Raw genomic sequence first — 16,845 nt, forward strand, 5'->3', positions numbered from 1 at the left:
ATCTTCCTTTCATCTTAAATCCTTCAACTTGACTACCCTCGCCGCTACCTCAAACAACATACTACCGACTTCATTTACACACCTACATGCTCTCGAATATTATTTCATTTCTTGCCTTCATTTCTCCGCCTTACGGGGTCTCATTTAATCCCTTTTTTCGACCTTATTACATGCGAAATCTCTCTCCAGAGTTCAATTTCTTAATTAGAGCGAACCAAAACAGCCTTCCTCTAGTATTGCGTAGGATGAGTCCATTTGATGCAGGAATATTCGTAAATTAGTTCAATAACGTTTGAACAGAAACTGGAAAGAAAACGCGACACAAAACGACACCAACTTTGGAAAATGGCTAAATTGTAAATTTTTTATATTTTTTTCTCAAAGCTCACGAAAGCTGAGCTATTGTCATTTTCTTCTGTCATTTTAGTAATAAACTACAGTTTGACCTTCGGTTTTTAATATGCTGATTCTGACAAATTATACAACAATACAAAAGAAGGAGAAAGACAAAAAAATCCATTTGTAAAAACAAATTGTAAACGACACATATATACACAAATATCTTCAATAAAAAATAACACAATTATTGAGTGATCATAAAGGAAAAAAAAGCTATACACATCTACTCTATTACATAGAAAAAAGAACACACATATAGTCAATTTGGCCTCAATATTATCTTGGCTCCCCCTTACAGGAATACCATTAACAAATGATCATTATAAAACCAGAATACCGGTTTTGGAAGCGTATTTGGCGTCAATACCAACTTGTTAGACGAAGTTTACACACGTACTCTTTTAATAAGCAAATATTGCCGTCTGGCAGTGATTAATTTTCACGAGGTTTATTTAAGAATCTGTGGTTTGTCGCCAGATGTTATATCCCTCCTTCCTTCACCCTTCTCAAATTATCTTGCTTGTTACACGAACCGTTCATTCCTATTAACATTTAAACTAGTTGCGGTATGATTACAGAAATATTCCAGATTGTATCGACGATAGTGGATATTTCAGTAGCATTTTTCGTCCAGTGGCGTTTCTTTAAAACGTTAAAACAGCGGGTAGCATAAAAACTACAGAGTCGGTATCTTTAGAAAAGTATAGATATATCATATAAGTAATTTATAATAAGATAATTAAAGTACACACAAACCAACACAGAAAAAAAGCAACAGCTTGATGATTACAGAAGACCAAATATAACATTTCTTCGTCAAATTAAACTTTTTTTCACATCTGTTAAATCTTTTTAAGTTCAAATTAACTCTTTTTAAATTCAAATTAACCGTTTTAAACTATTGTACAAACTAACTTTTTTTAATTTCAAATTAACACTTTATTTAAAACATCGAAAAAAACCTAGGAAACGATATGAAATGTAACGCCGTAAAGTATAAGTAAAATTCTTGCATTTGAAAAGATAATTAATAATTGGGCTCTTAGATGATTATTTCAAAATTAATTACACAATTAACATTAAAATAAAAATATATAACATGAAAATAAAAACGACTATTCTTTTAAGATTTTTTTAAAATAAAATAATTGGCTCATAAAACGCCGCTGCTTTAACCACCTCTAATAAATCGCCAAGAATCGAATCCTGGTTACACGATGTTTGAAAATATGGTGAGATGAAAAAGTTAGTGTCACGAGAGGGATTCGAACCCACCACTTTCGGCTCAATACGCCGCTGCTCAAACCTCTTGAGCTATCGCGACACGGGAAATCTGTTAAGTCGTTAGAGCAACGGCGTATTGAGCCGAAGGTGGGGGGACAACTTTTTCATCTCAACCAAGATCTTAGATAAAAAGTATAATTCTTTAAAATAATTAATAGGTCAATTATGGCTACTAAATACATGTATGGATTAGCATGGATGGAAAAGGTTAATTTGTTAAGTTAAAAAGGGTACATTTAAAATTTACAAAAAGGTTATTTTGAAGTCAAAAAGGATGATTTGACATTTAAAAAGTGATTAATTTGACGTTAAAGAGGGGGCATTTCAAATTTTAAAAATAGTAATTTCAAATTCGAAATGAATTTAATGCAAAAAAGGGTAATTTCAAATTAAAAATAGTTACTTTGGCTTTAAAAGTTTAGTTTGACATGTTTACGGGAAAAAACTATATATTTGACTAATATTGTTTGACTGACTTTAATCAAATTAGGCTTGATAAAAAAATTACATTTAATTAATCAGTATTATTTCAACTTATTCTTATATTTATGTATTTTTTCTTATACTTATTTATGCTTTATATAGGAGTTCGAATTGATATTCATGTAATGTTTAGGTGTTAACCGTCCTAGGACATTATTTCAGATGTGGTTTTAATTATATTTTTGTTAATTTACAAGGGTCATCCCGGTTTTCTCAAAACCCACTCAACATTGTAAAAAATTTAAACTAGGTAGTCCAATAGTTTGTTTAGACCCTTTGTGTCAACAAAACTATAATCACAACCTCAATATATATCGTATAAATCATTGAATAATAATAATCAAATCTGCTTTATTTTAACCTCAATTGCCTTGTCACGTTTGTGTCAAACAGGAAAGTTTATTTTCCTTTGGGCCTATTTAAGAATATTTATTCGTTTAAATAAAAACGCGCCTTGACTTTAAATGCGAAGAAGAGTAAAGCGAGCTTTTGCCGTCATGCAACTTAAAATAGTTGGAAATCTGCGGCAAGCTGTGATGAGGGGCAAACGGACAAAAACAGTTTCAAGCTCGCCCTTTAAAACGAACCTTACAAACTTGAGAAAACGAAGACTGCCCGGGCAAAACAACGCTCGCCTCGACACTACTAATTACAAAACAAAGAGTTTTGGAAATCGACTGGAAATACTTTAAAACTCTTTTTGAGCACTGCTCGCCCTGAATACCATTTTTGTGGATGTCCTGCGAACAATTAGTATAATATGCAATCTGTTAAATATTAATAACTCGATTATAGTGTTAAAAAATTGAGTAGAGGTAAAATTTTCAAACAATAAACCGCTCATCAATTTCTTTTTCTGTTTTACTTTTACCCTTTTTTAAAAGCTAAATCCTTATTTTCTCTGAATCAATTTGTATCACGATGAAACTTCGGAAGCATTAAACTTTTCAAAACCCAGTATCAATTTAAAATGTATCCCTTCACCATAAATTACGTATGGAAAATCGTAATTTGAAAGGTCGAGGTTATTTGATGGGTAGATTAATGATTACTGATTTATATAAGCTCAAATCTCCGCATGTACCGAGTTGATCCTATTACTTCTCGTAGTCCACCAGCAATTCAAGGTTTCGTAATTAACAATAAATTACCGGGAAGTCTCGAGAATTAAATTAACTGGCCCGGGTCTTGGCAGTTCGGGGTCAGACCTCGGTCCTGTCCGTCCAGCTGCCGAGTTTGGGCTCCAAGAGCTATCAACAGCTAGGTAATTTCAGCTCCAAACGCAATCAGTACCTAAATCCAAACTTATTCACACTCTCACTGCCCCTTAAATATATTCTTACTTATTTACATACGATTCACTATGTTAGGGTAGTGGAATATACGATATTCTCATTTGTTATATAACGAAGGCAATTCATTCTACACATTCACATCAATAAATGCATTCCCTTTCAACTCACGCTAGGAACACAAAACTATCATTACTACATACAATAAAACCAACCAGTTTCTTTTAAGGATCAGAACAGGGGACGCAGGTCGCTGCTGTGCTCAAGCATAATTATCATATCGACTGGCATTCCTACACGCTCTCTATATAGAACCAAAGAATTGCACCCTTCAATTAGGTGGCACACATCTAGCACCTACTCGGGCAGTGTTTGTGTGGGAGTTCCAACATCATTACTTTCATTTTTGAAATGAACAGAAATTAATTTCTTAGTCAGATATTTCGGCCAACATATGAATTTAAAAGGAACCGACGAGATACAAAAGAGTAAATTTTAAATAATCAATTATCTAGTTTCCAAATATCTTGATGGTACTATGCTTATGTTAAAAAAAGTATTTTGACTGGTAACTACGTGCAAGTGATATTGAAACTTACAAGATTACTTTAGACCAAAGTCCATATCGTGCAAATCGCACTACTCAGTTCAATATTATGGAGTGACATTAATATTTTTGAAAAAAAATACAAGATAAATTATTTTTTGCGTGTGTTAAAATCAGTTAATAAGTATTTATCCTCAAGGATATTATATTACGTTTTTCAGTTCCTTGAATTTCAGTTTTATGTTTATAAAGCACGATTTAACATATTACCTAATTCTCGTTAAGTGCACAAAATTAGTTCATTTGTGTTCCAACTACTGCCTTGTCCAAAAGAATAGAACTTGGTATTCCGACTTCGCCGACTTTTTTTTTAATCAGCTTAAATTAACATAATGTCCGTGAATAGATTTATGAGTTGGCGGCCGACGGTTTTGACGAAGGTTGTTTGGAAAATAATCATTTTTTTTTATTAATTCAAAAATTATTTTATATGATAATGTTAGACAGAGATAGTTATTCATTATATTAGGTAATTCAATTAATTAAGGTTTTAAGTTGAGATAAAACGGTCAGTGTACGAGCGGGATTCGAACCCACGACCTTCGGCTTGATACGCCGCTACTCTACCACTTGAGCTATCGTGACTTCGATCCACTCCGATACTAACCTCCAATCTCAACCTCGCCTCTCGAATTTTCCCTCCTTTTTGCCATTTTTCAAATGTCGTGTAATCGGATTGGATTCTCGGCGACAAATGAAATGGCCACGGAGAGCTTTAGTGAAGTGTATTTCATTTCAATTCATTAAATTCACTATTTTTCGTGGTCCGCTTGACCAATTAATAACATTCAATTAATTAAGGTTTTAAGTTGAGACAAAAAAAGTCAGTGTCACGAGCGGGATTCGAACCCACGACCTTCGGCTTGATACGCCGCTACTCTACCACTTGAGCTATCGTGACTTCGATCCCCTCCGGCACTAACTTCCCATCTTAACCCCACCTTTTGAATTTTCCCTCCATTTTGTTATTTTTCAAATGTCACATTTGACACTGACTTTTTTATCTCAACTTAAACCCTTAATTAATTGAATGTTATTATTTGGTCAAGCGGACCACGAAAAATGGTGAATTTAATGATATTAGATAATATTTCTACGTTAAGAATATTTTAAATTGTGGACTTTGTTTTATACTTGATTTGCTTGTCTGATATAAGAACTTTCAGCAATGTTTACTTCTTGATAATAATAAGTTTAGAAGCTTCGCATTGTAAGAATTAGAAGTTTGAAGAAATGAAAAAGACTGACAGGCACGATATGCCTCCCCACATGACACACACCTTTGTGGGCAATTCTTGACATCCTTGAAGCCCAGTTCATGTTTATATGACATAGAACTCAAGTTAGTTTTTCCTAGAAAATCCTGCTTTTTAATGGCTCTAAGGCCTATTCAAATATTAAGTTTTACGCTAATAGCGTTCCATCACGTCGTTTAAATAATGTAAAGTCCGATTAATTTTGATATTTGCGTTTCAGAAAGGCCACGTCTCAAGAGTTTCATGAAGATGTACAAAACACCTCCACAAAGAAGGAAAAGGAAGGACGAACTCGACGCGGAAGACGAGGAAGGAAAAACACTGCGAGAAAACGAACACAATGCTGACCCCATGAGATACAACCACAATAACGTAAGTTTTATTTCCCTGGAATTCCGCTTCAGTGAATTCATTTATTGCAAAAATCATCATTTATCTCGTTTTAAGCTTTTATTATTTAAAACCTTATGGGCGATTATATATGAACTCGATATTTTTTTAAAATATTTAGTTCATTAGCACATACTGAAATAAATTTGCATCAAGTAAAAATAAATTTTGTCCAGAGTTCCCTAACCTGTATGGTGTCATTATTTTGAAAATTACATAATAAATGACATAATTATTTAAAAAAAACATTATAATATAATCAGTAATAATCGTTAGGAATCAAACCACACATTCAAATCACGTTATTTTAAAGATGCTTGTCTAATTTCAGACCAAAATGTTATTTATACACAATCCATTAAAATACACCCTCCTTGTAACCTTACTCTTCCTCTTATTGCGTTTTGAATGACCTCAATAAGACACTTCATGTCCATAATTAGCAACACAAGGTTTCTTCAGGACAGCTCAGTTCCCCAAAGTAGTTTAACTTCTTAGGGATAATGAACCTCTTGAAACGAATCATTCATTTGAGAATGAGTCACAAAGTGTAGAGGTTCTGGACTTAGTAGTTTAAATGCCTCTCAAAGTTGAGTGTATTGGCGAAATATTGTAAAAATAATGGCCATAAACGGAAAAATGTAGAAAAATCATACATTTGAAACGTGAGCTGACGTCAGAGCGGGCTTCTCATTGACTTTGTCATGGAACTTCCTTTTGCCAAAGGTTTTTCTTATCGGCATTTCACACAGCACACGAAAGAAACTTTGGAAAGGAAATAGAAAAAAAAATGACGCTTTGAAAAAACACGCTGAAATGCATGCTCTAGAATGGACTGGAAAAAAGCAAAACTATGGGGTTGAATTTGAAACCGAAAAATAGGTTTCCTCGAGAGTGCGACAGGAAGATGCGTTGCCTCCAGTTGATAAGGATTAGTATAAGAAAGGAGAAGTCACAGAAGGAGATAAACCAAAAGCCAGTCCAAAAAGTGAAAGAGTGTTGTCAAACTAGACTCTCTCAATCCCGCGATTTTCTCACAAAAACATTTTTTTAACTATGAAAAAAGGGAACTTAACTAAAATAATTGTAACGTTCTGTTTCGAAAAAATCCTTATATAATTAGCAAAAATCGGTATATTTTTTCAGACATCTTGCTCTTTTTAGTCTCTTGGGTAATTGTTTCGCTAAGTGTTTGGAAATCACCGAAAGTAGTGACATTGGGTCTATAAGAAGTAGGTAGCTTTATCCGGTGCTTTTCCAGCCTTTGCAATCGTTAGGTTATTCCATTTCTGAGAAAACTTTTAATTGTTATTCACTGACCACTTTTATCACGCTAGTTAAAAGCGCATAACAATAATGGGGCTTTATTATTCAACAATCTTGATTCTTTCAGAGATGGGGATGGATAATTTGTTCTGTTCGAGATCGGGAAAAAACATTATTTTAGCACATACCAGTATTATCGCTATAGTTGGTAAATATTTAAATATGAAGTTACGTAAATGAAGAATGATGGATTCCGAATCTATAATGGGGAAAGCGAAATGAATCTACATTTCTAAAGTCGACATCATCCATACAAGATCGTGGAGTGAGGCTAGAATGGAATCCTTTCCTGCCAACTGGCTTCCGGACGAGGAAACGGCCAATTCCTCCGCTCCACACAAAACGTCAAAATTGAAACGTACAAATGGTTTCGTCGACGGTCTCCACATTGGAAATTAAGCCGGCCCATAACAAGGCAAGACGTCTGTGACGGGGCGAAATGTGTTGTATTTGATCTGGGACGTGCTACGTCGACCCGATATATTCGCCGGTCGTACACTTTCACGATTAACAAACGTTCCCTGTGCTAAATTATATAACCAAAAACTTTTTCGGGCAGCCGGTTGGTCATAAAGCCCAAAGGCTTTAGAAAAGGTGGGATAATTAAATTGCCTAAAAGAGAGGAGGATTTTTATCAATAAAACCTGACAATATATCACGGATTAATGGCTGAACCTTTTCTAAACATAATTAAATAAAGATTGTATTTTTATTTTTAACAGTCTTACCCAATGAAGCTCAATGTTTCTTTGTTTAATTAGGTATAAATGTCTGAGTTATATTTTTTCCTCGAAAAAATTGAATAAGTGTAAAGTAGATTACACAGTTTGTCGAAAAAAGTAATTGCTAAATTTTACTGTTATCATGATAATGTATTGATCAATAAAATTAATTTAAATGTATAATTGTCAAACGTTCTGACATTCAGAAAGTGAAATTTTTATGTACAAATATATACATTAAATATAGTGGTTTAGTGTTTCTTACACTTACCTCCAGCTGGGTTGGTCCATAATTCAATTCTTATTAATTACATCACATTATTTTTATGTTGGATGGAAAATATTAGATTAAACACCTCAGTTAACACGCATAACGGAGCATTGGCTTACCACCACTGAAGTTTATTGGCCGGCGACAGCCTGAGCTGGGTTAGAGCAGAGGGAAAAGTACGCGGATAGCAACTTTCCCCTTGCTCACTTCACCATTAACATGAGGAGGAACATGAGTCCAATATCAGCACACATTTGACCGACTCAGACATTGTTACATTTTCAATTTTGATCGTTTTGTGCAACAGGCTAGGTGAAAACTATTGACTCCGTTTTGTTATGATTAATTTTAATTTTCTAACGGCCATAGAAAGTTCCTATACAGTGCATTGCTTGCGATTGTATTGGGTCCGCAAAATTCTGCAGGTTTTCATGTTTTCTTTCAATTACTCCTCTGTATAATAAACAGTCTACGTTTGATGGATTCTTCTTTCGTACGAATGTCAACACTTTTTAATCCTCTTCCAAACAAAAATGTTTCTTTACATAAGTAGCAATTCGTTACTTCCAAATAATTCAGTTGTACTACGTTCAACGCGTGATTTTCGTGTAATTTCGTTTTACGAGTTTAGCCTCGGACAGAACGGTTCATCAAACGACCACAAAAAATGTGCTGAATAGTAGTTCGGCAATGGAGAAAACATAAAAAATGTGATGGTTACTCTTTGGTAGGATTCATTTGGGCTGATTTACTACAGCATCGTGAATCCTGGCGAAATAATCAATGATGAGAAGTAGTGCAGCAGAAATTGACATCTTTGGTTAATCGGAAACGACGATTCTGTTACACGACAACGTTCGGCCCCATGTCTCTCTCACATGTGAAAACACGAAAACTGTTGGATCTTGGTTATGAGGTTCTTGCCTCATCCTCCTATTCTCCCGACCTCTCGCCCACCGACTACACTTTTTTTCAGACACCTGGACAACGTTTTACAGCACAAAAATATATTGATCGAAAATCGTTAGGAAATGCTTTTACAGAATTAGTTAATAATAAAGACTCAAAATTCTATTCACAGGGTACAGGGAAGTTGCCCTCACGTCGAGAGAAGTGTATTGGGAGTGATGGAGGGTATTTTAATTGATAAAAAATGTTTTAAATCATTTATTTAATTGTTTTTATTTTATAACCACAAACCTGCATTAATTTGCGACAACCCAAGGGGATATACATATAATGTTCAGATATATATAGAATATATCTATATCCTCTAAGAGGAAGAGTAGAAGAGATATTGTCAGCGCAAAGAGCTATTTTTAGGTTCTGAAGGTAAGGTATTTTGTTAAAATATATTGTACAAGGAACAGGGGGAACAGGGTCTAAGGATAGAGCCTTGAGGAAAACCAGCAACAATATCACTCGGCTGTGAAAGCGATGATCGAAAGGAAATTGTCTGGATAAGAGGATAGGAGTCGACTAATTTTATTACTTAAGGAGGTGAGCTATATTTCATCTTCTTGCTGATTATATCATTATGCCCAAAGTGTCAGAGGTTTTTAGATGTCAATGAAAATCATTCCAATATGCTTTCTTACGTCAAAGGCTAGCATTACTACATTCACTTTCCTGGCTTCTATGGCAATGGTAGATGAAACCGAACTGCTTCGGCAATGATTCTGTTTTCATAAAAGAAGGCGGCTATGCGCCTGAGCATAACACGCTCATACATAGCTGACAGAACTAAGTAGGCTAATAGGCCTGTAATTGTTTGGATCGGATAGGAACACGCCAAGTTTTAAAATGAGAGGTTTTCGAGTTAATTTGATGTTTGTTAGGAGAACTCTGGCTTTTTATGAAAGATTTTTGAGGAGGATGTTCTGAATGTTGTCAAGGCCAGGGGATTTATTATTTTTGCGGTATTTTATAATTCTATATATTTCTCTGGGACAGGTGAGGTTACATTCAGTAGGCTGATACTGACAGCTACGGATGTTGCGTTGTATTTGGCTGTCTATTTTTTATTGTGGGAGGGATTACCCTCGAGTTATAAACGTACATGTTGTTAATTTTTAAAATATTACTGAAAAGTTAAGCAATTCAGTTGTTCAGTTCCGTTAGGCGTAGGTGTGAAAAAAATATGGAAGGAGCTCAGAGGAGTTTTAAACAATCAACTAGGGCATGTGCAAACAATTCGTGCCGTTGCACTAGTTTCTGTATACCTGCTTGTTATTTGCCTTATTAAACTTGGTATTCATTTGATAAACGCTTTGGGAAAAGTTCAAGAACGGCTAGGACGCATTTGGGACTCCATTTAATTTCCCCCTTAGACAACACTGGGTTAAAATAAATGAATTAAAAGGTAAATAAAGTTCGGATTAGGCGGGTTGTATTGAAAAAATTTTTTTCACCGTCATCCGGCACCCTTTCCGCATTTGTATTTATTCAGAATTGCATAACCGCGTCTGAGCTTACTTTAGACAAATCAATATCAATCTGTTTCCAACAATTTTTTATCATTGAAGCGCCTGTGTTTATTGAGGTGCTTTTTTATAACCAGAATTGTCTCAGTTGTATAATTCAATATAAATAATTTCGCTTTTTATAATGGAAAATTCGAGAGATAAAATACAAAGGATTTGCCATTGTCCCTTCACCCATTGAAAATCTGACGATTTCACTCATTGGTTGGTTTTTTTTTCTGTATCGTATCAACCGAGTCCAACGGATATCTTCAAAATGATTTTTTATACCTATTTTTAATTATTGGTCTTAGCGGAATAGCCAGTGTGTCTCTTTTACCAACAAAACGCGCCACCAATGCTTAGGGCATCCGATTCGTTTTTGCCAAGCTACCAGTTCTGGGTTCATATTCCGGCATAACCCTTGAAATTTTTATTAATAAAAATCTGAAAAAACATTGGAAAGGTGGCTCCTCGTCTGCGACACCGATCGGGGAGTTGGACGATAAACCATCCTGAATGACGAGAATTATTTTAAATTTTCCAAAAATTAGCTGTTGATTAATTAAACTTATGGTCTTGATGTTTATCAAGACCATAATGCGCCTGACAGGCCAAGTACCAAGGAGAAAGAGACCAGGATGAGCATAAACGAAAGTTTTCATGGTGGCTTACGTTTCTTCAGTTGTTAAATTGATAGTTTTTAGTTTGCACTTTATTAAACAAAACAATTTTCCTTTGAACTGTGTAACCTAGAATAATTTTTCTTCATTACTTTAAATTTGATTTCATTAAAACACTTTTAAAAACAGTTAAATAATTATTTATAACGGACTATCTGTGCCAAGTCTTAGCAGTTTTTTTTCGAATTATAATGTAATCAAGTCGCATTAACTTTAAAGTCTGCCCGCTATTTAGAATCCGGGTGGATTTTACTAAAAATATGTTTATTGACACAACCTAGAGTTTTTGATTTTTAAAATAGAATGTCTTTTCATTATAATCTTATTTCCCCCATTTCCAAATATTTAGACATTTACGTGTATAGGAATGTTTATTTAGAGTTCAGGCCAAACGATTCGGTAAGGATCAAAGGCTTTGGATTACGTCTGTTTTGCTGAAACCCTTGTTAATAGTTATTTTATTTGAATATAGGTCCTTATTGATGATATTTTCCGACAAAGGTATAATACATTATAGTTGGATTAACTGATCCCAGAAAAATCCCTATAGGGTAAATATAATTTTTTTAAAGACTACAACTTTTGTAAAAACGGTTAGCGGGGTTTCTTTTGACTCAACTGGAACATTCACGTATAACCTTATGTGAGTTGAGATATCAGCTTAAGGACAGAATGATTTTCTTTATAATGATTTCTATTCAACCCTATACAAAGAATCTATTACAGAAACCAGAAATTACAGAGCAATAGATTTCCTCCATAAAAGTGTCAATAAACCAGTACAGATGGTTGGTTTAATAAAATTTGTTTCTTGGATTTTGTACTAAAAGCTTTAAAAAATCTATTTTGAAACCATTTACCGATCAAAAAACAAATGGCAAGGTGTTTTAGCTACAAAATATTATTTCGTATGTTGAATTGAGGATGATTTGGATAACATTTTTTTTTAATTATAAAAAACTTACCTGGATGGGAGGTAACCTTTGATCTCCTTGAATAGCCTTATGTAAACAGAAATCACTGGGATTGTTGTTAATTGGTTGGAATTAAAGAAAATCTTAAATTTCCAGAGACTCTCTCGCAGAGCCTTTGACGGATCTTTATCATCCATGGTATATTTCAAATTTCTGAAATTATCACTAAGTTTTAACCCATAAGCATTTTTTAATCAATTAAATTGTTTAAATTGTGCTAAATAGTCTTAAATGCATTCTGGCGTTTAACACAATCGCTCGAAAATCGAAAAAGGTTTATTGGCTTTGGGACCCATGTTGTTCAACAATTAGTAGATACGGAAGGAGACCGCTGTGTGATGCTAATTGCCATTATGGATATGCTGAAAGCCCAAGCCACTTAACTACAATGTCCATTATGTGGATGGATGAGACAAAATGCATTAATAACGACTTGCCAATTTTAGCATTGGCTGAATGCCCTGCGCAGAACCCTCAAATTACCGAACCAACCTTTCAAGCTGTCACAGGATGGGTTCAATTAAATGAAAATTTTATGGGTTTTTGAACGGTCACCTCCATTGTTGTTAAAATTTGAACATACAAAAAGAAGTGGTTTCAGAGAACAATAATCTTTTGAAAAAATGTTTTCATTATTAAAAAAAATATATATATATATATAAATATTAAAATATATATCCTTATATATTTTAAATAATTTTTCCCTTTTGATTGTGAGACAGGTAAGACATATATATAAAAAATCACAGCATTCGAAAAGTGTTGGTTGTTAAAAATAAATTAGCCATTTTTAGACGCTTCTTTTTCTACACAATTTTTTCAACGTGTCAGAAAATAATTTATGCCTTTTTGAAGAAAAAACTATTAAATCAAGTACCTAAAAAATTTAAAAGTCTATTTTTATAAGTGCCACATTTAAATACATTTTTACCCTTAATAAGTTCACCAGTTATTAGAAAAACATTATAACCCTAGATAGTAGATAGAGATTAGGCTGTAAGGTTGAATGAGTTAACACTCCCAATCAAAATTGTCTAAGTTACTGTAAAGCTTTTTTTTTCAGACATGAGGTTTCGTACATACATTTTTTATAATTGGTTTTTACTTTTTTCGTTTTAAGGGGAGTGAGATTTTTGAGAATTTTTAAATTACATCTTTAGAAGAAGAATTGTTTGTTGTATAAAAATGTGCAATTTCTAGAAGCTTTTTCTAAACAATTTTGCTAACGTGTTACACGATAATTTATGTTTTTTAAGGAAATTTCAACGAAACAAATAACAACAAACTTTAAAATTTAATGTTAAAAGTCTGAACGTTTAAATATAAATTTTTACTTCTAATAAAGCCCTCCAGATGAATGAAAAATTGATAATTCTTTGGATATAGATTAGGTATGTTGAATATCGCTAATGAGTTAAGACACTAAATCCAATTCGTGTATGTGTCTGGTATACCGTTTTTTAGACATTCAGACTTACATTGTCATGAATATAGATAGGAATTCTGGATTGACCAATGCTAGATTCCAGTATTCAGAATTTTTGCTTTTATGAATTATGAATTACTCCTTTCATTGACAGACATTCACTATTACTATTTTTATTCTTTTTTAGTTCAGCGCTTGGAACATATAAAGAATTGATTTTTCATTTCACGTTATTACGCGATACAAAAATTATTATGGTTTTGCTCAAGAAAGTATGAGATTCCATAAATTTTCTATCGTTTTGAGCTTACGAGTATCAATTAGTTGGTACTTATTGATCAGCCTTGTTTATTTTCCCAATCGATGACAAATGTCTGGAAGTGGTTGAAGCATGAACTGAAGCTTCTTCTACCACCTCCTTGCCGGTTTGCCTTGAGTTATACATTTTTGTTCCGCCGATCAGCATGTATGACTATTACCGGCAAGAGTGTTATACTTACTATGATTAACAATATCCTTGAAGGCTTCGTTACCCCAAGTTAATCTCCACCTTATTCTTTATGCTGGTATACTCAGATTTAAACTTTCCAAACGAGGGGGAGTGGTTTTTTTATCTTAAATATTTTTCCCAAGGTTCCTGGTAGCTTCAACTATTAGGAAACTCAGTTGGAACCAGAAAAGGCTGTCCATTAACGAAACGATTGAAATACCCTTTCTTTCTTTTGATATTAACTAACTGTTCAATTGAGGAGTAAAATAAAACCAGCGATTTTAGAAAATTTATTTTTTTATTATTTATTTTACATTTATTTTACAAGAATCGTTGTATTCAAAATGTCATTAAGTTTTAATTTCTGAATACAATTACTTGATAAGCTATATTATTTTTAGAATATATAACATAATCAATCAGTTTTAATAGTAATAATTCCAATCATGTTTCATAAATTGGCCTATTCGCTTCAACATTTGTTTTCACTGTTGCAGGTTCAAGGAGGAAATATGCGAGGAAGTTCGGGAAATGTTTCAGATACCCTGATTGTCAAATCTCACAACCAAAAACTCGGACCTGAAGTAGTTACCGCCAACCATAGGATTCAAGAGAGCTGTATATAATCTTAGATGTTTTGTATTATTCTGTAAATACTAAATATATCATAAGTTCTTCTGAACCGTTTACCCTATTTATTTCTAGTATTTTCACTTGATGTATTTAACAAAGTAATAAGAGTTATTATATAAAAAAATTGATTTTTGGTTATTATTAACAGCTATTTCCTGACTGCCGTAGAAAAATTTAGGTTCATTTTTTACGAAATTATTTTTGCGGATACAACTGCCGCGACAGGTAGTGCCACCCCTGGTTTTCTCAAAAACTACTCAACCTAGAAAAAATTAAACAGGACTTAAAACAGCGTAAGTTCTACTTTCCAACATTGCTGGTTTAGCACAATGTCATACAAATTTACTTTAAAGTTGAAAATAATATAAGTACTTAAGGTAAATTATAAATTTAGTTAAATGATAAATAAAAGGATGAAATTTATTTTCAGTAATACCCGCCCCAATTATAAGTTGGTTTCGAAATGATTTTCAACTGTATTCTTAAAATCGAATTAAGTTGATTAACATGTGGTTATATCAACCACATATCCCACCAGCAATTTCCTTCAATGTCCAAAATCCTTGAAACCTACTTATTTTAAAGCGCTTTATACCAATCGTAGATACCCATAAAATCATTGCTTCTAACCAGTTTGGCCTAAACGCATCCTACCAACTCCTTATTACCTCATAGTGAAATCCGAGAGTGAGGTGCGGCGTCTCACAAGGGAGCAATCATGGTCCCATACTTTATATCATTTGTACTGCCCACCTGCTCACCTACCTGCACACTCCTTCATCACCACATACGCAGACAATACCGCAAATATGTCTTCCACCCCAACCCAATCCAAGCTATCTTCAACAACCAAGACAACCTTCAGCTTATCGATGGCTGATGCAAAAAGTGTAGGATGAGGCTGAATGAAAACAACGTACTCAGTGTTCGATCACATAGAAAAAAACTGTACACTGTACATCAACAACAAAAAGATACCGTCCATTCAAGTGAAATACCTAGCACTATACCTAGACTGCAAACTGAAGTGGAAATCTGACAAAAGGCAAGTAGACAACAACTTAATAGAAGATTTGGACACTGTGAACACTTCTAGGACCGTCTTGACGGTCAACACTAAAATAACCTTATACAAGACTTTACTGAAACCACTTTGGACGCACGGATTGCAACTGTGGAAATGTGCCAAGCCAGCCAACATCCAACCTTCAATCAAAAGACGTTAGACAAATCGTCAAAGCTCTTTATGTCCAAAAGTTTCACACCAACCTCTCGAACTATCCTAATTTTACTGATCGAGCCATATCTACACATTTCCATAAGAACCCGCCAGGTCGCCTTAACCAACGATGGCCACGAGACCTCTTTGTCCCTTAATCACACTTACATGAGTGCCAGCATTGGGTGGTGTCTCACGGCATTTGTCCTCCGGGTGGAGTGCTGGCATTAGTGCTATTGCGATGACCGTGTATGAAAAAAGGTTTTACGGTCGCATATGTAATACGTAATTTGTATGTATACGGTGCAAAAGAAAATAATTGTAAAAAATGAATCTACGTAAAAAAATAGGTTACAAATTAAAAATAAAAGTTAAGTTTTTCAGTTTTTATAAGAAAAGCAAAACTGTAATTACTGCAGTACATGAAAATATAAACTAAATAAGCTGGAACTTATTTCTTAACAAAATTACTATTTACATTTTTGTCAATGCTTAGTCGTTTTTGGGAAAACCAGGAGGGACACATATAAGTTGGCACCTTGTATATTGCCAAAGGTAAGTAATAACAGTAGCTGTAACCACTATCCATATGAATCAATAAACAGGCAACAAACGTCACGTTTTAACTGTAAAGATATTAAACAAATAAGCAATTAAGAATATTCACATTAGTTACAACCTTACTATTTTCCCATATGAATGTACAAGTAAGTTCGAATAAAAAAAATCAATTTATTATTATTTATCGACTTATTCGGTTTGGTTGTTTATATTTAAAACCATCAGAAGCTGTACATTCATAAAAAGTCTAAACATTATTACTCAATTCACTCGTTTACAAGAAGAAATTATATTTTACTTTGAATTTCAACGAGACAAATTAGATTGTACAATGGCAATTGGTATCAAAATAGGGTTCTTTAGTTAA

General features: G+C 33.7%; 1 protein-coding gene across 1 annotated transcript in view; it reads left to right on the forward strand.

Annotated features, from left to right (window-relative positions):
- The window catches only part of LOC106663269 (hemicentin-1-like), a 242,533-nt gene extending 227,781 nt beyond the window's left edge, over window positions 1-14,752 (forward strand). The window contains exons 13-14 of the mRNA XM_024227612.1: window positions 5,542-5,693; window positions 14,563-14,752. Of these exons, the coding sequence (XP_024083380.1) occupies window positions 5,542-5,693; window positions 14,563-14,691 (281 nt within the window). The 3' untranslated portion in view covers window positions 14,692-14,752. The remainder of the gene's footprint in view (window positions 1-5,541; window positions 5,694-14,562) is intronic.
- The last annotated feature ends 2,093 nt before the right edge of the window (window positions 14,753-16,845 follow it).

This window comes from Cimex lectularius, unplaced genomic scaffold (assembly GCF_000648675.2).
Source record: "Cimex lectularius strain Harlan isolate CLEC.00 unplaced genomic scaffold, Clec_2.1 scaffold221, whole genome shotgun sequence".
NCBI lineage: Eukaryota > Metazoa > Arthropoda > Insecta > Hemiptera > Cimicidae > Cimex > Cimex lectularius.